Source organism: Jaculus jaculus, chromosome 15, assembly GCF_020740685.1.
Source record: "Jaculus jaculus isolate mJacJac1 chromosome 15, mJacJac1.mat.Y.cur, whole genome shotgun sequence".
Taxonomy (NCBI): Eukaryota; Metazoa; Chordata; class Mammalia; order Rodentia; family Dipodidae; genus Jaculus; species Jaculus jaculus.
In genome coordinates this window covers 35,917,990-35,941,356 of record NC_059116.1, presented here as the reverse complement: position 1 = coordinate 35,941,356, position 23,367 = coordinate 35,917,990, and the positions used below count along the sequence as shown (strand labels likewise).

At 51.0% G+C, this 23,367-nt stretch overlaps 2 protein-coding genes across 2 annotated transcripts in view; both read left to right on the top strand.

Moving 5' to 3' along the window:
- Positions 1 to 13,576, top strand: part of Gna15 (G protein subunit alpha 15) — a 30,826-nt gene extending 17,250 nt beyond the window's left edge. Inside the window, exons 2-7 of the mRNA XM_004654948.1 lie at positions 170 to 354; positions 3,254 to 3,408; positions 4,077 to 4,205; positions 6,609 to 6,738; positions 7,920 to 8,073; positions 13,374 to 13,576. Of these exons, the coding sequence (XP_004655005.1) occupies positions 170 to 354; positions 3,254 to 3,408; positions 4,077 to 4,205; positions 6,609 to 6,738; positions 7,920 to 8,073; positions 13,374 to 13,576 (956 nt within the window). The remainder of the gene's footprint in view (positions 1 to 169; positions 355 to 3,253; positions 3,409 to 4,076; positions 4,206 to 6,608; positions 6,739 to 7,919; positions 8,074 to 13,373) is intronic.
- A 5,992-nt stretch (positions 13,577 to 19,568) lies between these two features.
- On the top strand, positions 19,569 to 20,757 carry S1pr4 (sphingosine-1-phosphate receptor 4). Its single transcript, XM_004654947.3, has one exon. The coding sequence runs from the start codon at positions 19,587 to 19,589 to the stop codon at positions 20,742 to 20,744; it is 1,158 nt and encodes a 385-aa protein (XP_004655004.1). The 5' UTR covers positions 19,569 to 19,586; the 3' UTR covers positions 20,745 to 20,757.
- Positions 20,758 to 23,367: the final 2,610 nt, after the last annotated feature.

Here is a 23,367-nt window from a genome sequence, read left to right as displayed (position 1 = left end):
GAGAGCCAAAGTCACTGGCCCACAGTCACACTGCATGGCCCTAGAGGGAACTGCACCGGAGGTTTGGCCACAGGTGGCATCTTGGTCCACAGTGGCCCATACATGTGGCAGGTCCCAGCACCCAGCGGGACCCTGCAGGCTGAGCAGCGGGTTCCATGGCTGTCCCCAGGGCCTGGCGAGAGTGGGAAGAGCACCTTCATCAAGCAAATGCGGATCATCCATGGCGCTGGCTTCTCCGAGGAGGACCGCAAGGGCTTCCGGCCACTGGTCTACCAGAACATCTTCGTCTCCATGCAGGCCTTGATTGACGCCATGGACCGGCTGCAGATCCCCTTCAGCAGGCCTGAGAGCAAGGTGAGCCCTGGTCCTGGATGCTGCTTGCCTGGATGGTGGGGGAGGGGCATGTCCTCAGACCCCAAGGTGGGGCTCCTGGGCCCCGCATTGTGTGACATTTTAAATTTTTATTTATTTGCAAGTAGAGAGAGACAGGAGAGAGAGGGAGAGAAAGAAAGAATGGATGCACCAGGGCCTCTAGCTTCTGCAAAAGAACTCCATATGTATGTACTACTTTGTGCATCTGACTTTATATGGGTACTAGGGAATCTGGACATAGGCTTTTTAGGCAAATGCCTTAACCACTGAGCAATCTCTCCAATCCTATTGTGTGACTTTTCAGGGTCATGTAAAGGTGACATCTGCTCCTAAGCCCTAAGAGTGACTCAATCAAGTTCATCCTAAATAAAATAAATTTACTGGACATGACATTAGGCAGTGGAGGACTAGGGACAGCCAAGTCTCCCATCCCTCCTCAGTGGGTAAAATGCTGGCTCTACAAGCATGAGATCCTGAGTTTAAATCCCCAGAATCCACGTAAATCTGAGTCCAATAGCATACATTTTTCTTTCTTTCCTTCTTTGTTTCTTTGTTTGTTTGTTTCTTTCTTTTTTAAACTTTTTTTCCCTTTGTTCTTTTCAAGGCAGGATGTCTCTCTAGCCCAGGCTGACCTGAAACTCACTCTGTAGTCCAGGCTGGCTTCAAATTTGTAGTGATCCTCCTGCCTCTGCCTCAGAGTGAGAGAACCAAAGGTGTGCACCTCTACACCAGGCTAGTGGACAGCTTTTTACATGAAGCCATTGCCCCAGCCCTTGCTTTGCTTGCTTGTTGAGACAGGGGCTCACTTCGAAGCCCAGAATGGCCTGGAAACTCACAGCTATCCTCCTGCCTCAGTTTCCAAAATGTTAGGATGCCAGACACCAGCATGCCAGGCTTGACTGTGTGGCTTACACAGCATGTGTCCCCATGGTCCTGAAGCTAGAAGTCTGATATGTCCCTACAGAGCTGACTCCTCTGGAGGCCTCCCTCCTTGGCCTGCAGACCCTGCCTCCCTCTGTCCAGTGCAGGCCCTGATGTCCTTCCTCTCTTTGTAAGAAACATGGAAGCCAGGTGTGGTGCCGCACACCTTTAATCCCAGCACTCAGGAGACAGAGGTAGGAGGATCTCTGTGAGTTAAAGGCCACCCTGAGATGACATAGTGAATTCCAGGTCAGCCTGGGCCAGAGTGAGACCCTATTTTGAAAAACCTAAAAAAGCAAGAAAGAAAATAATAATAAAAAAGAAAAGAAAGACACACTGTCCTTCTCTTACATTCCCATCCACGCTCAGGTCCTGGGGTGACAGTCTTACCAGATGAAGTCTGGGGTACCAAATCCATCCTAAAGCAAGCCTCTAGAAAGCTCCTTGCTCCTGTGCAAAGCCGTCCTCACACCTCCAGGCATTGCCCAATCCCACAGTCGCCCAACATCACCCACAAACTCCCAGCCTCCCCAGGCTGGCACAGAGAACATAGGAGGAGGCCTTGACTCCACATGCAAACATCTACATGTGGACACACACAATAGCATGCAAACACACACGCACCTGCCCAAACATGGCCCTGAGTTTCTGCACGTGCTCAGACACACACACACACACACACACACACACACACAAAGACGAACTCCTCCATGTCTGTCAGATGGGGACAATCGCAGGGTTCTTCTCACGGCAGGCCACAGACAACTCCTGAGGTTGTACAGACAGGACCAGAGCTCTGAGGAGTCCAGAGTGAGGCACCAGGGCTCAGGGACAGATCTTCCTGGAGGAAGGGCGTTGGGGTATTAAAGGATGAATTGGAGTCCACCAGTCCTGAGAGGCTACCTTCCCTCTGTAGGTGAGGGGATGCAGGGACTCTGGGCTAGTTGTGGCCATAGGGACAGTTGGAATGGCTCTGGCAAGATGTAGTCAGAAACAGTGTTTTAGGGACAGGGATGGGGGCCTTGCAGAGATGTCTGAGTGCCTCACAGCTCCCACAGGCTGCTGGAACTGCTCTCTTTTTCTGTAATTAAACATACACACACACACACACACACACACACACACACATATATATGGTATTTGCCAGGTATAGTGGCAGGAGGCAAAGGTAGGAGGATGGCCATAAGTTCAAGGTCACCCTGAGACTACATATTGAATCCCAGGTCCGCCAGGGCTAGAGACCCTACCTTGAAAAGAAAAAACAAAAAATTGTGTGTAGGCTGGAGAGATGGCTTAGTGGTTAAACGCTTGCCTGTGAAGCCTGAAGAAGTTTGGCTGGAGGCTCGATTCCCCAGGACCCACGTTAGCCAGATTCACAAGGGGTTGCACGCATCTGGAGTTCGTTTGCAGTGGCTGGAGGCCCTGGCACGCCCATTCTGTCTCTCTTTATCTGCCTCTCTCTCTGTTTGTTACTCTCAAATAAAAAAAAAACCACCTGTGTGTATGTATGTATGTGTTTATATATATGTATGCCCCCACACACATGCATATCTACTACACACATACGCACATACTATGTATTTTTTGCCAGGCATGGTGGTGCACCCCTTTAATTCCAGCACTAGGGAGGCTGAGGTAGGAAGGAGGTCCATCGTGAGTTTGAAGCCAGCCTGAGACTACATAGTGAATTCCAGGTTAGCCTGGGCTAGAATGAGACCCTACCTCCAGAAACAACAAAAATATATCGTATTTATTTGCAAGGAGTGAGGCAGAGAGAGAGAGAAGGAATGGGAGCGCCAGGGCCTCTGGCCACTGCAGACGAACTCCGGACGCATGTGCCACCTTGTGCAGTTGGCTTACGTGAGTCCTGAGGAATCGAACCCGGGTCATAAGCTTTCGCCGGCCAGCGCTGAGCCAGCTCTCCAGCTCTGCCTGAATCTCTCTACCGGTCCTTTCGCAGCACCACGCCGGCCTGGTTATGACCCAGGACCCCTATAAAGTGATGGTGTTCGGGAAGCCCCACGCGGCGGCCATGCAGTACCTGTGGCGGGACTCGGGCATCCGGGCCTGTTACGAGCGCCGGCGAGAATTTCACCTGCTGGACTCCGCCGTGTAGTGAGTGGGGGCGGGGCCCGGGGCGGGGCCAGACGGTGACGTCATAGACCGGGAGGAGCCAACTACGGGCGGCGCCGTGTCTGGAGGCGTGGCCAGGTCATGTTTGGTGGGGAGCGGGCGCAGGGTGCAGTCCAAAAGAGGGGTGGCGAGGAGTCAGCAGGGGAGGGGCAAGAGGGCAGGGAGAGGCGCGGTCATAAGTGGGAGGGTCCAGGGCGTAGAGCAAGACCGCAGAGGGGAGTGGCCAGGGACGGGGTGTGGCCATGAGGACGTGGGAAGGGGCCAGGTGTGAAGGCAGGGTCGCGTTGGGGGAGTCATGGAGTAGGATGGGGCCACCCCCAGGGAGTGAGGCGGGGCCAAGTCACCCTAGGGCTCCTGGCAGTGAGGCGGGCAGAGGGGACCCTGCAGGCCTTTCCGATGGAGGCACGTGGGTGGACCAGCATGGGATGCATCCTTTCTGACCGTATGTTCAGGGTGAGTCTGTGGCTGGGCGATAGTCATTCCCCTGCCCTGAATCTGCCCACCACTGACCCGGGGAAGCTGCATGTAGCATCTCCCCCCATCCATGGGGGCACACAGCTTCAAGGGGACCTTGGGGTCACCTGGAGACCCCAGCCCCTTCCAAGGGCCTCCCCTGGGCAAGGCTGGCCCACACGGTCCTGTTTCCACAGCTACCTGTCGCACCTGGACCGCATCACGGAGGAGGGCTATGTCCCCACGGCGCAGGACGTGCTGCGGAGTCGCATGCCCACCACGGGCATCAACGAGTACTGCTTCTCTGTACAGAAAACCAACCTGCGGTGAGCACTAAGCAAACTCCTGGCCTGGGGAGAGCTTATAGAGAAGGGGCAAAGGACCTGGGGCCTCCAAAGATGAGTAATAGTTTTGGGTCCCAGCTTTCAGGAAGCGTAGACACTTCTATTCCTCTGTTTGGTCAGGAGTAAGACCTAGAGAACCAGGGTGAGGGGCAGAACTCCAGGAGATGGCTGTTGGGGTCAGAGCAAGGATGGAGGTGTGGTTCTGGGGCTGGGTGATGTCACAGGGCCAGGCCTACAATGGTCAACATCAGGGGTCCAGTGGATGGAGGGGAGGGAGGGAGAGTGAAGTCTCAGGAAGGGGCACAAAGGGTTGGGAAGGAAGCTGAAGAGAAGTAGCTGGGGTGGTCAGTGGCCAGCCAACAGCAATGGCCAATGTCAGAGGTCAAGGAGATAAATACAGGCGGAGAGGACTGGGGTAAACAACAGAGGCATTGAGAGAGACCCACGTCCTGGGTTGATGGCAGAGAGCTGAGCAACTGCAGAGGGAGTTGCATGGTAGATAGCATGGTTGTGACCTTTGCCAGGTAGGTGTGAACGTGCTGTAAGAGGCTCCATTCGGCCTGGCCAGGGTGATCCCAGGGTGTGATTAGTCAGCACTAAGGCACAGAGAGCAACTCATGCTGGAGAGCGTGGCTGTATTGCTTTAATGACCAGCTGAGGTCACTGGGGAGTTGGTGCAGGTGGTGGAGGGTTGAAAGAGAGGGAAGAATGAGTGGATGGATGGGTGGATAGGTGAATGAGTGGGTGGGTGGATGGGTGGGTGGATGGTTGGATGGATAGATGGGTGGGTTGGGGGTGGACAGATGGACTGGTGGGTGGCTAGAGAGATGGGTGGATGAGTGGATGGATGAATGGATGGATGGATGAGTGGATGAGGGTGGATGGGTGGGTGGATGGATGAGTGCATAGATGAGTGGGTATATGTAGGTGGTAGATGGTTGTGTATGTAAGTTTGGAGGTGCAAGGCTGGCTGGGCCCCTGGGAAGCAGTTGTGAGAGGCGATCTTTCCTTGGAGAGACTGTGAACTCTGCAAGCCAAGGGCAGAAGCTCATGAACTCATCACATGCTCAGTTTATGCTTAGTGGGGCAGTAACACTCCATGACATCAGCAAGCACATCTCTGCCTGCAGAACCTGCTTTGCACTTTTCTTTCTTGCTTGCTATTTTTTTTTTTCGAGGTAGGGTATTGCCCTAGCCCAGGCTGACCTAGAATTCATTATGTAGGCTCAGGGTGGCCTTGAACTCAGCAATCCTCCTACCTCTTCCTTCCATGTGTTGGGATTAAAGGCTTGTGCCACCAACCCCAGCCTTCTTTTCTTTTTATTTTTTTTAAGGTAGGGTCTCACTCTAGCCCAGGCTGACCCAGAATTCACCATGTAGTATCAGGGTGGCCTTGAACTCATGACAGTCCTCCTGCCTCTGCCTCCCGAGTGCTAGGATTAAAGGCGTATACTACCATGCCTGGCCCCAGAACTCACTTTTGAGTGGCACCCCATTCTGCTCTGTAGTGAGAATTTGAGGGGCTCAGAGATGTGAGTGGTGGGTTTCCCATGCCAGTTGCCAGCATCGTTTTCTCCTCCTGTGCTCTGGGGCAGTCCCTTCTCCTGAGCATGATTCGAGTAACAGTTTCATGTGTGCAGATGACGTGGAGATGGCTATCAGTGACCCAGTTTCTGAGAAGAAATCACAGGAAGGGGTGGTGGCCCCAGGTTTAGATGTGGCTCAGGGGTGAGGCTGTATCTTTTCGCAGGCCGCAGAGGCAAAGGACACCTAGACATTCTCATGCCAGACACAACAGAGTGGCCCCAGGTTACTGATGAGGAAAGTGAGCCAGAGGAGTGGTGGCCATCCACTCCCATTTCACCCCATTGGCACTAGGGCCTCCACAGCTCTCTGCACGGATGAGGCACAAAGGAGAAGAGCCAAAGTCATGAAAACACAAGGGAGCCCCTCGGTCCCCCCATCTGTTTGTGGGTTTTGGTTTGTTTGTTTGTTTGGAGGTGGGGTCTTGCTTTAGCCCACAAGTCACTATGTATTCTTAGGCTGCTGGCCTTGAACTCACAGTGATCCTCCTACCGCTGCCTCCTGAGTGCTGGGATTATAGATTTGAGCTACCACGCCCTGCTCATGCTTGTGCTTTTTGAGAGTGTCTCAGTCTGTAGCCCAGGCTAGCCCCAAATTTACTCTGTGGGCCAGACTCAAGCTTATGGCAATCCTCCTGCCTCAAATTCCCAAATGCTGCCATTACAAACATGCACCTCACCATCTGGCTTTGCGATGCCCATTACTGATTTGGCATATCCCAGGTGTGTCTGGGTCTAGGTGCCATGCCGTGGAGTAGTGGTCACAGCAGAGCTCTCAGACGAGCTGTCCTGGTTTCCCTAGCATCGTGGATGTCGGTGGCCAGAAGTCCGAGCGTAAGAAGTGGATTCATTGCTTCGAGAATGTCATCGCCCTCATCTACCTGGCCTCGCTCAGCGAGTATGACCAGTGTTTGGAGGAGAACAACCAGGAGGTAGGGGCCACGTGTATTCCCTATGGGGCCTGGGGACCCTTGCCCTTGTGTGACCTCACCTGAGGCTTTAATCTTGACCTCCCATACTTTTGTGGGGAGACCCTTGCACCCTCCATAAGCATTTGTGTAGCCAAGTACCCGAACCCATACACAGGCACATGCGAGAATTCCTGTCTCCTGTGGGCTTCATCAAGGAACATCTGACATCACAACCATGTGGAGACAAATCCTTGGGCCAGTTAAAGCTAGGTACAGGGTTAACAACACTCCTTGTGCCAGTATAGCCCCCAAATTTGGCTGCTAGATGCCTCCTCCTGCAGCCCAGGATGAAGCTAGCTCCAGAAGGGGTAAAGATGGTGTGTTTTCCCCCTCCCCGTCTCTGGCTGGCCTTGAACTTTTAATCCTCCTACCTCAGCTTACCTAGGGCTGGCACTACAAGAGTACTTTGCCATGCCCACCTCTGTTCAGTTATTTTTTATTTTTTTAATATACTTATTTATTGTTTACTTATGAGAGAGAGAGAAAGAGGGGCAGATAGAGAGAGGAATGGGCACACCAGAGCCTCTAGCCAGTGCAAACGAACTCCAGATACATGTGTCACCTTGTGCATCTGGCTTATGTGGGTTCTGGAGAGTTGAACCTGGGTCCTTAGGCTTCACAGGCAAGCGACTTAACTACTAAGCCCTGTTCAGCTTTTCATTTGTCTGTTTTTGTGAGGTAGGATCTCACTCTAGCCCAGGCTGACCTGCAATTCACTATGTAGTCTCAGGGTGGCCTTGAAATCACTGAGATCCTCCTACCTCTGCCTCCTGAGTGCTGGGATTAAAGACGTACGCCATCACGCCCAGTAGCCCAGGATTCTTGCTCAAGGCTGGGAGTCAGAAGTTCAAGGTCAAGGTGTGGAAGAGGTGGGCTCTCTCTGAGACTTTGTTGTAATCTGTCACAGGTCCTTCCCAGGGGCTTTACCAGTGATGTCTCTATATATCTGTATCCAAATTTCTAAGTAATTTCACACCTTGGTTTTGGAAAGATGTTCTTTACTCAGGATAGCCACAAAATGATCCTGGGTACACACCACACTTAGGTCCAGCCTCACACACAGTTGGGCAGTCGGGGTGGGCCCAAGTCTTCCTGTGGAAATGGCTGGCGTCAGTCACTCATTGCTTCTGTTCCTAACACAGAACCGTATGAAGGAGAGCCTGGCATTGTTTGGCACCATTCTGGAATTGCCCTGGTTCAAGAATACCTCCGTCATCCTCTTCCTCAATAAGACAGATATCCTGGAAGAAAAAATCCCCACCTCACACCTGGCCACCTACTTCCCCAGCTTCCAAGGTGAGTCACCTAGAACATCCTAAAACCTTCACCTCATCCAAGTCACTCCCCACCGGCTCTTCCTTAGCCTGGAATCACTGGAAATTTCAAATAAAATAGAACCCCAAGTTGCCCCACTCGGCTAGTTCCCAAACCCATGGCTTCAGTTTCTCCCCCAGGTAAAATAGAGATCAAGTAGAATATCTCCCTGTGCAGATGCAAAAATTCTTTATTTTAAAATTTTTATTAGCATTTTCCATGATTATAAAAAAACATCCCATGGTAATTCCCTCCCCCCCCCCCACTTTTCCCTTTGAAATTCCCAGTTGCAAAAATTCTAAAAAGACCCAGGCATGGTGGCGCATGCCTTTAATCCCAGCACTCAGGAGGCAGAGGTAGGAGGATCACCATGAGTTCAAGGCCAGTCTGAGACTACATAGTAAATTCCAGGTCAGCCTGGGCTAAAGTGAGACCCTACCTTGAAAAACCAAAAAAAAAAAAAAAAAAAAGGAAAAAAGTAAACTATGACATTTATTTTTGCAGTGCTGGGGGCCATAGGGCCTTGGACGTGTTGGGATAACCTTCTACCTGCAGAGCCCCACCCTGACCCCATGGTGTCATCTTCCTTTTCTAGCACCTTCTCTAATGCGGCCGATAGGTTTAAGAATGATTTGTTCAATTGCATATTGATCGCAATGTGTCCAGCGTGTTTAAGCCAGTTTGGAAACTCACCTTTCACACACCAAGACAGTCAAATGGCCAAGGCCAGTCAGAGAGGAACATAGTTAATTTGAGGGGCCACACGCAGCATTTTATAGAAAGGAGGTAGGGTTCTGGTTAGTCACAGGATCTGGGTAGGGATGACAGAATCTTTTTGGCACTTTTCCCACAGCACCACCCAGAATAAAATGAGGATGCTGTGTATGGTGGTGCACAACTTTAATCCCAGCACTTGGGAGGCGGAGGCAGGAGCATTGCTGTGAGTTCAAGGACACCCTGAGACTACGTAGTAAATTCTAGGTCAATATGGGCTAGAGCAAGACCCAACCAAAAATAAATAAATAAAAAATAAAAATAATAAATAAATAAAGCCAGGCATGGTGGTGCACGCCTTTAATCCCAGCACTTGAGAGGCAGAGGTAGGAGCATCTCTGTGAGTTCAAGGACATCCTGAGACTACATAGTGCATTCTAGGTCAGCCTGGACTAGAGCAAGACCCTGCCTCAAAAAAACCAAAACAAAAACCAAAAGTAAATTAATTAAAAATTTTAGAAAAAAAGAATAAAATGAGGATGAGGTAGGAGAAGTATCCATCTCACCTATCCCTTGCTGAGGTGAAACCACTCCATACAGTTAAAAGGATCTGCTTTTCCTGGCTCCTTTGTCTGACCTGAGGGGCCTCTTGAGGGGCTGGAACTACAGACTTCCAAAATGGCACTTTGAGGCACCACCATCTTCTAATTCCCATCTGCTCCCCTCCCTCTGGCTCTCCTGTCTCCATCCCTTTTGGTGTCTCACAATTCAAGTCCTGTCGTGGCCTGGGCTTCCTTACATTGTGGCTAACTCAAGGCTGGCTTGGGCTCAGGTGAAGGATTTGTATCTTCACCAAGCCTCAGAAATTCTGAAAGGCACCAGACGTGGTGGCACACGCCTTTAATCCCAGCACTCAGGAGGGAGAAGTAGGAGGATCGCTGTGAGTTCGAGGCCACCCTGAGACTACACAGTGAATTCCAGGTCAGCCTGGGCTAGAGCGAGACCCTACCTCGAAAAACCAAAAAAAAAAAAAAAAAAAAGAAAGAAAGAAAGAAAGAAATTCTGAAAGGCCAGGATGTTACTTATGTCTTTCATAGTCATCTGGCCAAGGAAGTCACTCAAGTGGGGCCAGAATCAATGGGAGAAACTACCCAGTAAAAGAGAGTTGGTTGGAATGCTTGCACAGGAAGTAGGAAGTGATGCCTACCATCTTGGTGGAGGTTAGAATGAGCCAACCAGAAGTAGGAAGTGATGGCAGTCATCTTAGAGACAAGCTATTTCCTTCTCCAGGGCTCCTGTAACAAAGTATTAACAAAGTTACAAAGTAGTGTGAGTGCTTGAAAACCACAGAAATCAATTCCTGCATAGCCCAGGAGGAGGCCTGAAACCAAAGACAACAGTGGTAGGGTCAGGTCCAGAGGGAGACTATTCCAACTCTCTGTGGTGGTACCCAAGGCGTGTGCCACCATGCGCATTCTTAAACAAAAATAATAAATCTATCTTATTAAATATATAGGGCTGGGGCTGGAGAGATGGCTTAGCGGTTAAGTGCTTGCCTGTGAAGCCTAAGGACCCCGGTTCGAGGCTCGGTTCCCCAGGTCCCACGTTAGCCAGATGCACAAGGGGTGGCACGCGTCTGGAGTTCGTTTGCAGTGGCTGGAAGCCCTGGCGCGCCCATTTTCTCTCTCTCCCTCTATCTGTCTTTCTGTGTCTGTCGCTCTCAAATAAATAAATAAATAAATAAACATATAAACATATAAACATATAAATATATAAATATATATATAAATATATATATATATTTATATATATATATGGCTGGAGAGATGGCTTAACAGTTAAGCGCTTGCCTGTGAAGCCTAAGGACCCCAGTTTGAGGCTCAGTTCCTCAGGACCCACGTTAGCCAGATGCACAAGGGGGCGCACGTGTCTGGAGTTTGTTTGCAGTGCCCATTCTCTCTCTCTCTCTCTCTCTCTCTCTCTCTCTCTCTCTAACTACCTCTTTCTCTCTCTGTCACTCTCAAATAAATAAATAAAAATACACAAAAAATAAAATATTTTAAAAAATATATATAAGGTGGAGGATGCCAGGTGTAGTGGTGCACACCTTTTATCCTAGCACTTGGGAAGCAGAGGTAGGAGGATCTCAGTGAAGTTGAGGACACCCTGAAACTACATAGTGAATTCCAGGTCAGCCTGGGCTAGAGCAAGACCCTACGTAGAGAAACCAAAAAAAAAAAAAAGATAGATAGATAGATATAGATAGATAGATATAGATAGTGGAGGGCTGGAGTGATGGCTTAGCAGTTAAGGCATTTTCCTGCGAAGCCTAAGGACCCAGGTTCAATTCTCTAGTACCCATGTAAGTTTGCAGTAGCTAGAGGCCCTGGAGCACCCATTCATTGTATCTCTCTGTCTCAAATAAATAAAATATAAAAACTATAAGGTCGGGATAGAGAGATGATTTGGTGGGTAAGGTACTTGCCTACAAAATAGCACATGCATCTGGAGTTTGTTTGTGGCAGTAGAGGCCCTAGCATGCCCATTCTCTCTCTCTCTCTCTCTTTCTCTCTCTCTCTCTCTGCTTGCATATGTGCGTGTGCAGGCACAGTAACTGGGGAGATAACTCAGCAGATAGAACTTGTCATGCAAACATGAGTACCTTGGATCCTCAGCACCCACAAAAATGCCAGGCATGTTGTTGTGGCCGCCTGTAATCTCAATGCTTAGAGAAGTGGAGACAGGAGGATCCCTGGGGTAATCTGGCCAGCTATACTAGCCAAATGAGCGAGCTCTGGGTTCAAATGAAAGAGCCTGCCTCAGTTAGAAAGGTGGAGAGCAATCAAGACCACCTAGTATCAACTTCTGGACTCCACATGCACACGGATATATACACACCCACACATCCACTCAGTAGTATATACCTTTCTTACCATAACAGAGAGGGAGAAACTGAGGCACAGAGAGGGGCTGTTATTGACCAGCCCTCACACAGCCAATGAGTAGCAGAAACAGGGTTTGGACCCAGGCTGTCTGGAGCCCACCAAAAATATTTATTTATTTATTTGAATTTATTTGACAGAGAGAAGGAGAGAGAGAGAGAGATAGAGAGAGGGAGAGGGAGAGGGAGAAAGAATGGACATGCCAGGACCTCCAGCCACTGCAAAGGAACTCAAGACGCATGTGCCATTTTGTACATCTGGCTAACGTGGGTCCTGGGGAATCAAACCTGGGTCCTTTGGCTTTGCAGGCAAATGTCTTAACACTAAGCCATCCCTCCAGCCCTACAACTGTAGAATTTTTGTGCTACTCTAATCTCCAAGGGACAAAGGAGGGAACTGAGATGCACAGAGGTCATAGAGATTAACACACTACATAACCTAACCAGTCATAACAGATGTGGCTGTGAATCCCCAGAAACCCCTAACTCTCCCACAGTTCCTTTAGCCTGCTTCTCATCTTCAGATGTCTGCCTCTGCAGCTTCAGGCTCCACGCCTGGCCCAAACTAAGCTCTAGTTTCTGCTTTTACTCTTTTTTTTAAAAATTATTTATTTGAGAGAGGGGCTGGAGAGATGGCTTAATGGTTAAGGTACTTGCCTGTGAAGCCTAAGGATCCAGGTTCAATTCTCCAGGTCTCATGTAAGCCAGATGCACAAAGTACACATATGTCTGGAGTTCATTTGCAGTGGCTAGAGGCCCTGCCATGCCCATTGTTCACTTTTTGCACTGGCTTTATGTGGGTACTGGAGATTTGAACCTGGGCTGTTGGGCTTTGCAAGTAAGCACCTTTGAACCATCTCTTCAGCCTCTGTGTATGGCCTGGATCTCTTTTTGCTGAAAACAAATACTCATCTGGCTTTACATTGGGTGGGTTGGGAAGTGGATCCAGGCCCAAGAACCATGTCTCAATGTCTCCGTGTCTCAATGTCTCTGTATGTGTGTCTAAGTCATCTCCTCAGCCCCTTCCTTCCATCCTTTTCCTACTTTCCCTTCTCTCCCTTTTTACTTTCTTATTTTTATTTATTTACTCGAGAGAGATATAGAAAGAGATATTGGATGCGCTAGGTCTTTCAGGCGATGCAAACGACTCCAGACACATGCGCCACCTTGTGCATCTGGTTTACGTGGGTCCTGGGGAATCAAACCTGGATCCTTTGGCTTTGCAGGCAGACACCTTAACTGCTAAGCCCTCTCTCCAGCCTCCCTGATTCAGGTTTTCTTTCTTTTTTTTAATTGAGTCGGGTTTCAGGATGCCTGAAACACCGAATCCTCTTGCCTCTACCTCTTGGGTATGGGATGACAGGCGCGCACCTCCACCACCACCGCCACACCTGAATTAGCATCTTATATTCGGCCCTGAGTCCCATAGCTGAAACTCACTGGTCCACCTCGGGTCATGTGATCCTCTCAAGCCAACCCCTTCACGCTTCCCATTGGCTGGGATCCCGCAGTAAAGATGGCGCCCGCCCACAGTAAAAATGGCGGGAGCGTGCTGCGCCCTTTCTTGCCCTGGTTGTGGGTCCCGAGAAGGACGCCGCTGAAGCCCTTTCCTCTCTCCTGTCCCCAGGCCCCAAGCAGGACGCGGGGGCGGCCATGCGCTTCATCCTGGACATGTACACGCGCATGTACGCGGGCGGCCAGGGTGCGCGCTCCCGCCGCCTCTTCAGCCACTTCACGTGCGCCACGGACACGCAGAACATCCGCACGGTGTTCAAGGACGTGCGCGACTCGGTGCTGGCGCGCTACCTGGACGAGATCAACCTGCTGTGACGGGCCGCGCCCTGGCCCGCGCGGGACTGACAGCACTCGGGCGGGGGCCGGCGGCGCCGCGGGCGCGTCCGCTGCCGGGTGAACGGTGGCGCCGCCCGGTGGCCGCGGGCGGAACACGCCCCGGCAGCGCTGACGGACCGTGGACGGGCGGCAGGCGAATGCTGTCCCTTCCCTTGCCCATGCCCAGGCTCACGGTGGCCCGCCTCGGTTGGCAAGGAAGAGAAACTGAGGCCCACAGGCACCCTCCCTCCTCCCAGGCTGGGTCCCCCCCACCCCGCCTGCTGTATTTATTCCCTGCCCTCCCGTCAGAGTTCATTAAAGACACGACACTCCGGACACCAGGAGACGGTGCCACCGCCTCATGTGTCCCTCAACCCTATTTTCGGGATGTAGGGACGGAAAGGGGGGAAATGTCCTGCAGGTTGTCTAACCCATTTCCAGTACCCACGGCTTGGAGAAATCTGATTGCAGACCTCTGCACCCAAATTCCAGTGGTCAACACCGACCAGCTGAGACTGGGACGGTTGTCATGCTGGCACCATGTCCATCCTAGCAGAAGGAAACTGAGGCACGGAGACATTGAGTAACATGACCAGGTCACCAGCTAGGTGGTGTCAGGTTTAACATTTCTGTTTATTCATCCCGTTGCAAAGATGGCATCAGCCCATAGTACTGATGGCCAGGTGGTCTTGAGGAGGGTCAAGCCTCGGTTGTGGGGCAAGGGTCCCCCACACCTTCTCAGTGCAAATGTTATTTGCTTTGGCATCAAAAACCAAACAACAAAAGAACTGGGAGCTGGGCATGGTGGCACACGCCTTTAATCCCAGCACATGGGAAGCAGACGTAAGAGGATCACCGTGAGTTCAAGGCCACCCTGAGACTACATAGTGAATTCCAGGTCAGCCTGGGTTAGAATGAGACCCTATCTCGAAAAAAAAAGGGGGGGGTCCCTGGAAGGCTGGTTTATCGGTTAAGGCATGTGCCTACAAAGCCAAAGGACTGTGGTTCAATTCCCCAAGACCCACGTAAGCCAGATGCACAAAGGAGTGCATGCGTCTGGTGTTTGTTTGCAGTGGCTGGAGGCTCTGGCGCACCCATTCTCTGTATGTGTGTCTCTCACTCACTGTCAAACAAAACAAAACAAAACAAAACAAAAAACTATTGCTTTGTTTCTTTTTTATTTTATTTATTTTTCTCAATTTTTATTAACATTTTCCATGATTATATTGCTTTGTTTCTTTTTTTTTTAATTTTTATTAACATTTTCCATGATTATAAAATATATCCCATGGTAATTCCCTCCCTCCCCACCCCCATTGCTTTGTTTCTTGAAGTAGGGTCTCTGGTCCAGGCTGACCTGGAACTCACTATGTAGCCCCAGGCCATAAACTGACAGTGATGCTCACATCTCTGCCTCTGGGTGCTGGAATTAAAGTCATGAGCCACCATGCCTAGCCAACTTTGTATCCCCCGCCCCCCCCCCACCCCCCCCAGTAATGCCTCGCTGTAGCTCAGGCTGACCTGGAATTCACTATGTAGTCTCAGGGTGGCCTCAAACTCACAAGTGATCCTCCTACTTTGATATCCTGACTCTGGGATTAAAGGCATGTGCCACGCCTGACCAACTTTGTGTTTTAAATGCTTAGAAATATTGTGACTACAGGCTTGCCATCCCAGTATACTGAGACAGGAGGATTACAAGTTTCATTAAGGTCAAGCTGGGCGTGGTGACATATGCCTTTAATCCCAGCACTTGGAAGACAGAGGTAGGAAGATCTCCATGAGTTTGAGGCCACCCTGAGGTAGACTACTTTGAAAAACAAACAAACAAACAAAAGCCAGGCATGGTGGTGCATGCCTTTATTTCCAGCACTTGAGAGGCAGAGGTAGGAGGATTGCTGTGAGTTCCAGGCCAGCCTGAGACTCCATAGTGAATTCCAGGTCAGCCTGGGCTAGAGTAAAACCCTACCTGGAAAAACAAAAATAAATTTTAAAAATGAATATATAAAACCGGCTAGGGAGATGGCTCAGTGACTTAGTAAAGCGTTTATCTTGCAAGTAGGAGAACAGAGTTCGTATCCCCAGAACACGCATAAAAATGTCAGATGTGGCCACATGTGCCTGTGATCCCAGCACTGGGGAGGTGAGCACAGGAGGCCTCCTGAGGCTCCCTGGCCAGTGGTCTCGTCTAACTGGTGAGTTGCAGGCCAGTGAGACACCCTGTCTCAAAAGCCATGGGCGGGTTGGAGAGATAGCTTAGCGGTTAAGGCAGTTGCTTGTGAAGCCTTAGGACCTAAGTTCAAGTCCCCAGATCCGATATAAGCCAGGTTATACATGTGCACAATGTCTGGAGTTCGATTGCAGTTGCTGGAAGCCCTGGCACGCCAATTCTCCTCCCCCCCACCATAGAAAAAAAGAAAAGGAAAAAAAAAAACAGGCATGGTGGTGCATGCCTTTAATCCCAGCACGTGGAGGCATAGGTAGGAAGATTTCCATGAGTTCGAGTCCACCCTGAGACTACATAATGAGTTCCAGGTCAGCCTGAGCTAGAGTGAGACCCTACTGTGCAAAGGCCCTCTGGCCTCCACACACACATGAAAAAACTTATAAACAAAATAAATTCCAGAAAGCTCTAAAGCGTAATAGCTGAGTTAGTGGATCCCTAGTCTACATACATGCAGTGATGCGGGGACGGCCTCATCTCTGGAACCCTGGTCTAAGTGTTCCCAAGTGAGTGAACAGTGTGGGGTGGGTGGCAATAGCTCTGTTCTGAACAAGAGCTGATGTTTTTCTCATCATTGTCGCCTGGACACGACAGCCAGATGTGCATGGGGACGTCTGGGGACAGCTAGAGTTTGCAAGGGTGTGCAGGGTTCTAGGCAGCGCTGAGCCGTGTCTGCAGGGGGCCTGAGTACTCGAGGATTCTGGCATCTGTCCTGGGACTGTCCTAGGGATCCTAAGGGACAACCTTATGTTTTCTGTGGTCCTTCTTGCTACAATGGAGGACTTGGCTGTAAGAGTGAGGAAGAGGAGAGGCTAGAGCCCCAAGGTCCCTATCTCAGGTGGGCTTCATATGACCAATGGCCCCTCACTTGTCTGTCCCTCTTGAACGTTCCACCTCCTTCTAGCAGACAGGTGCACATGGACCTTGGGGGCCCTCCATACTCAAACCACGTTTTGGTTTATTTTTACTTTTTCTGGATTGTTGAGGTAGAATCTCTTTCTGGTCCAGGCTGACCTGGAATTCACTATGTAGTCTCAGGGTGGCCTTGAACTCATGGCAATCCTCCTAACTCTGCCTCCCAAGTGCTGGGATTGAAGGTGTGTGTCACCACGCCTGACATGGCATATTTTTTGAATTTAGAATACACACACACACACCATGTGAACATTTAGCTCGAGAGATAGCTCAACGGTTAAATGCACTTGCTTTCAAAATCTGATTAACTGGGTTTGATTCCCTAGTACTCACATAAAGACATATGCACAAAGTGGTGCATGTGTTTGGGGTTTCTTTGTGGTGTCTCTAGGCCCTGGCATGCCCATTCTCTCTCCTTCCCTCTCTATTTCTGCTTGCAAATAAATAAAATTAAATTTAAAAACAGGGCTGGAGAAATGGGTTAGTGGTTAGGGCACTTGCCTGCAAAGCCAAAGGACCCAGGTTTGATTTCCCAGTACCCATGTAAAAGCCAGATGTACAAAGTGGCACATGTGTCTGGAGTTCATTTTCAGTAGCTGGAGGCATGGCACACCCATTCTCCCCCGCCCCCCACCGGCCTCTTTCTCTCAAATAAATAAATAATGAAATTAAAATCTTAAAAGCACAAGCCAGGTGTGGTGGGGCACACCTTTAATCCTGGCACTGGGGACAGAAGTAGGAGGATTGAGGTGAGTTCCAGGCCAACCAGGACTGGGGTGATGGGATATGGCTCAGAATGGAATGTATTTTGGCTAAGCATCTGTGCGGTCCCCAGTCAAGCACAGATAGGAGCTTGGTGGCTGCTGGGTGGGTGGTGTTTGGGTGTGGGAGGGTCTTGCCCTCATCTCCCACTCCATCCTCACTGCTTTCCACCCTCCATGTCCTTCTTTTTGGTCAGCTCCAGCCCAGCCCTGCGGCCTCTTCCAGTTTCCTGTCCCTCTAGCAGTAAACAAGGAACTGAGGCTGCTCTCCTGGCACCGCCCTGAAGGTGGGGGCAATGCCGTCTAACCCACAAACACCGGCCCACAGGGCCACCGTCTCTTCCAGACCTCTGCCACCTCTCCAGTTGAGTCACCCGGACCTGGTGCATGGGGGGAGCAGGGGTGATATGCTCCCTCCTTTTCCTGTGCTGTACCCCCACAGCAAGTATTGCAGGGTTTAGCCCAGCTCCCACCAGGATGGGAGAAATGTGCACTATTCCATTAAGGGGGGCCTGGCCCCAAGACTGACCCCTGTCCTGTCCAAGATGCACTGTCCCCTGTGGAAGGATCTGTCTTAAGACTTGCAGTGTCACGGAGCTGCCTCCCTGGGCTTCAGTTTCCTCTTCAAATGCAAGTCAGGCCTAGCCGTCAACTGGGGCTTATAGATAGTCTTGAACATTTATTAAATATCTGCTACGGGGCTGGAAAGATAGCTCAGTGGTTAAGGCACTTGCTGGCAAAGCCAAAGGATCCAGCTAAAGCGAGATGCACAAGGTAGTGTATGCGTCTAGAGTTCTTTTGCACTGGCTAGAGGCCCTGGTGTGCCCATTCTCTCTCTCTCTCTGTGCCTCTCATTCTCTCTCAAATAAATAAATATTTAAAAAAATAGCTGCAGGGATGGCTTAGAGGTTAAGGCATTTGCCTGCAAAGCCAAAGGACCTAGGTTCGATTCCCCAGGACCCACTTTAGCCAGATGCGCAAAGTGACACACGTGTCTGGAGTTTGTTTGCAGTGGCTGGAGGCCCTGGCACACCCATTATCTCTCTTTCCCTCTTTCTCTGTCTAATGAATAAATAAAAATAAAATATTTTTTAAAAAAATGCTATGTTTGTGTGTGTGTGTGTAAACATTTATTAATTACCTGCTATGTGCAGGTGATACCTGCTGTTGTTGGTCAGCATTTATTAAACACTGTGTGACAAAACATTTAAGTACTTGATGCATTCAGGTGACATCTACTTGTTTTTTTCTTTTGGAAGGCAGGGTCTCATTGTAGCCCAGACTAACCTGGAACTCAACTCTGTAGCCCAGGCTACTCTCAAATTGCACTCCTCCTACCTCAGCCTTACAACTGCTGGGATTAAAGGCATGTGCCGCCACACCTGGGTCTTAGGTGACATCTATTAAGCACCTGTTGTGTAGAGGGCAGCTGACTGTTCACTGGTCACCTGCTGTGCACTCGTGACAAACATTTACTAAGCACCCGCTTGTAGAAGTAGCGCCTGGTTCATTTATTTGATGTTTATTAAGCACCTGCTGTGTACAGGCAATAAAATGAAGCATATGCTGTGGGCTTCAAACATTTATTATCCACCTGCTGTGTACAGGCAGAAAACATTCATTGAGGATCTGCTGTGTACAGGCAATAGACATTTATTGAATGCCTGCTGTATACAGGCAAGACACATTTATTAAGCATCTCTATGAAAGACAGCAAACATTTATTGAGCACCTGCTGTGAGGCTCGGCAGTGTGGGGGTTGGCTCTTAGGGACAGGATGGGTGGCGGGTGCCAGATGGCACCCATTTCCCAGCAGTGACAGACAGCTCTGTGTCACCTCCTCCTTCTGCTTTCAAGGACCAGAGAGACAACCCAAGCAGGGGTGGTTGAGACTGAGAGGAGGGTGTGTCTCCAACGTCCCCCCCTCAACCCACAGTGGCCAGCCGTTAGCCCTGGAACCCCCTCCCTGCCCGGGCCTCACCCGCACCCTGGGGCACCTTGAGCATAACAGGAAATTTCAAGTGACAGGAAGCCCAGATCAGGCCAGGCAGAGGGAGGGGAGGGAGGCCTCCTCCCTGCCTGGGGCCTCAGTCTGCCCCTGGGGGAGGCAATGAACGCCACAGGGTCCCAGCCGGTGGTGGTGGCCCCTGAGTCTTGCCAGGCTCTGGCAGCCGGTGGGCACAGCCACCTCCTCATCCTTCATTATAACCACTCAGGCCGGCTGGCCGGACGCGAAGGCCCTGAGGCCGGGCCGGGGGCCCTGCGGGGTCTGTCGGTGGCCGCCAGCTGCCTGGTGGTCCTGGAGAACGTGGTGGTGCTGGCGGCCATCGCCACGCACATGAGGTCGCGGCGCTGGGTGTACTTCTGCCTAGTCAACATCACCTTGAGTGACCTGCTCACGGGCCTGGCCTACCTGGCCAACGTCCTCCTGTCAGGGCCGCGCACCTTCCTGCTGTCACCCTGGCTGTGGTTCTTGCGAGAGGGGCTCCTGTTCATGGCCCTGGCCGCGTCCACCTTCAGCCTGCTCTTCACGGCTGGGGAGCGCTTCGCCACCATGGTGCGGATGGCTGAGCGAGGGGCCACCAAGACTGGCCGCGTGCTAGGCTCCATCGGCCTCTGCTGGCTACTGGCTGCCATCCTGGGGCTGCTGCCCCTGCTGGGCTGGAACTGTGTGTGTGACTTCCCGCGCTGCTCCAGCCTGCTGCCACTGTACGCCAAGGACTACGTGCTCTTCTGCGTGGTCCTCTTCGCCCTGGTCCTGGTCACCATCCTGGTCCTTTACGGGGCCATCTTCAGGGTGGTCCGTGCCAATGGACAGAAGGCACCTCGTCCCCTGGCCCGTCGCAAGGCCCAGCGGCTCCTGACCACGGTGCTCATGATCCTGGTGGCCTTCGTGGTGTGCTGGGGACCCCTCTTCGGCCTGCTGCTAGCTGACATCTTTGGATCCAACGTGTGGGCCCAGGAGTATCTCCGAGGCATGGACTGGATCCTGGCTCTGGCAGTGCTCAACTCCGCCATCAACCCCCTCATCTACTCTTTCCGCAGTCGGGAGGTGTGTCGCGCGGTGGTGGCCTTCCTCTGCTGCGGGTGTCTGCGGCTGGGCCTGCGAGGACCCGGGGATTGCCTGGCCAAGATCGCTGAGGTCCACTCTGGGGCATCTACCACTGACAGCTCGCTGAGGCCCAGAGAGAGCTTTCGGGGCTCCAGATCCCTCAGCTTTAGAATGCGAGAGCCATTGTCAAGTGTCTCCAGCGTGCGTAGTGTCTGATGGGGGGACAAGAACGGGCAGGTCTGGTAGCCCAGTGCAGGTACTGTGCATGCCATCCTGGGAGACAGGCAAGGCTGGGCATGAGAGCCTGGCCTGATAGTGAAGGGAAAACAAGGCAGGCCCAGTGACCCTCCACACAGCCTCCTCGCCCATCAGATGTACCGGGGATAAGAAGAGCCTCTCTGCCAGGCTGAACAGAGTGTCTCCAGTGGGACCAGGTGGGTCCCTGAGACCCTAGATGGGTTCACAAGGCTGGGCTCCTAGGTCATTCTGGGGGTGAACTGCCTCTCTTGAAGCCTCAGAGGAGTTTCTAGGCTGCAAGTGGTGGGCTGTGAGGTCAATACCCTGGCCAAATTCAAGTTCACTGACAGGGTACAATATTGTGATTTCTTTATTCATGCATGTCCATGTGATGCTCTTGGGGTCTGCTGACCACATGGGAAAGTCCTGTCACCTTGGTAGACATGGCCATGCACATGTGCTTCGGGGATGTCCGTAGTGATGGCGTTGCTGAATTGCGAGAGTGACAAGCAGGGTTCCCCAGGGCCCAGGACACCTGTGACCATCTTCACTTCCCCAGCGGGAAAGGCAGCTCCTCCCACATAGCCTCCTTCCCCTCTGTGTCTTTTGGGGTCTCCTTCTGGACAGGTCAACCCTCACATCAGGGGGTCACTGTTGGATAGCGCAACCCTGAGTCCCTTATATAACATTTATTAAAATTAATGACATATACAAATCCAGTTTCTCTGCCTTTTTAACTAAGTTCCACAGACAGGCAGCTTGAACTTGAACTACAGAGTGCCTGTCATTGGGCTCTGGAGGAGAAGTTCAAGGTCAAGGTGGGGGCAGGGTGAGTGCCTTCTGAGGCCAGGAGGGAGAATCTGGGCCAGTCCTGCCCTAGGGTATGAGGAAGCTGGTCATCCTCGGGGTTACTCTTGTCTTCATTGTCATGTGGCTTTTATCCAATGTGAATGTCTGTTTCTAAATTGCCCATTTTATAAGGACACCTGTCATTTGGTTGAGGCCATTCCTCCCCACTGTAACTTCACCCTAATTCCATCACTGGTAACCCCTCTTTTTTTTCCCTGAGGTAGGGTCTTACTCTAGCCCAGGCTGACCTGGAATTCACTATGTAGTCTCAGGGTGGCCTTGAACTCATGGTGATCCTCCTACCTCTGCCTCCCAAGTGCTGGGATTAAAGGCGTACGCCACCACACTGGGCTCTTTTCTTTATACACACACACACACATACACACACACACACACACATTATTTGAAAGAGAGAGAAACAGAGAATGGGCACACCAAGGCCTCTAGCCACTGCAAACGAACTCCAGATGCATGTGCCCCCTTGTGCATCTGGCTTATATGGGTACTGGTGAATGGAACCTGGGTCCTTTGATTTCACAGGCAAGTACCTTAAGTACTAAACCATCTCTCCAGCCCTTGGTAATCCCTTTTTTCTAATGCCATCCATCTGAGGTCCTTAGTTGGGTGGGGGGAGTTTGAGACTTATACAAATTGTGGAGGGGACACAATTTGACCAGGAACCCCTGTCACAGGAACTACGAGTGAGTGCTGCTGCAAATGATGGTGGGCCAGGAGAGTCCTAGTCCTGTTGGGTTGTGTCCCCAGTGCATAGCATACAGTCTGCTACACAGTTGGTCCCTAATCATTGCAGCCTTAGCCACTCTGGGGAACCGAGACCAGCAGCTGAGGCTTAGCAAATGTTTTCCTCCCCCAGAAAGTTCCAAGATTCAACAACAAATGCATTAGCCCTGGATTCTGCACAAGCTTGATGCAGTTTCACAAAACCAACATTTATTGAACACCCACTGTATACCTCATTTTTTTCTTTTTTTAAAAATATTTTTTGTTCATTTTTATTTATTTATTTGAGAGTGATATAGAGAGAGGGAGAGAGAGAGACAGATAGAGAGAGAATGGGCGTGCCAGGGCTTCCAACCACTGCAAACAAACTCCAGATGTGTGCGCCCCCTTGTGCATCTGGCTAACGTGGGTCCTGGGGAATCAAGCCTCGAACCGGGGTCCTTAGGCTTCACAGGCAAGTGCTTAACCACTAAGCCATCTCTCCAGCCCCCCCCCTTTTTTTTGTTATTCCGAGGTAGGGTCTCACTCTAGCCCAGGCTGACCTGGAATTCATTATGTAGTCTCAGGCTGGCCTCGAACTCACGGTGATCCTCCTACCTATGCCTCCCGAGTGTTGGGATTAAATGCATGCCCCAACATGCCCAGCTCAGCTCCTTTTAAAAAATATTTATGCATTTATTTAAGAGTGAGAGGGAGAGAAGGAGTGAGAGAATCTGATTGCCAGGGCCTCCAGTCGCTGCAAACAAACTCCAGACACATATATCACTTTGTGCATCTGGCTTTATGTGGGTACTGGGGAAATCAAACCTGGGTGGCCAGCAAGCACCTTTAAATGCCTAGCTATCTCACTAGCTTGTGTTTGTTTGTTTTAATGTAGGGACTCACTCTAGCCCAGGCTGACCTGGAACTCAGAGATCCCCCTACCTTAGCCCCTAGTGTTGGGATTACTGTCATGTGCCACCATGCCCTTTGCTACCTCACTCTAAGTCATTTCATTATCTCATTAGCTCAT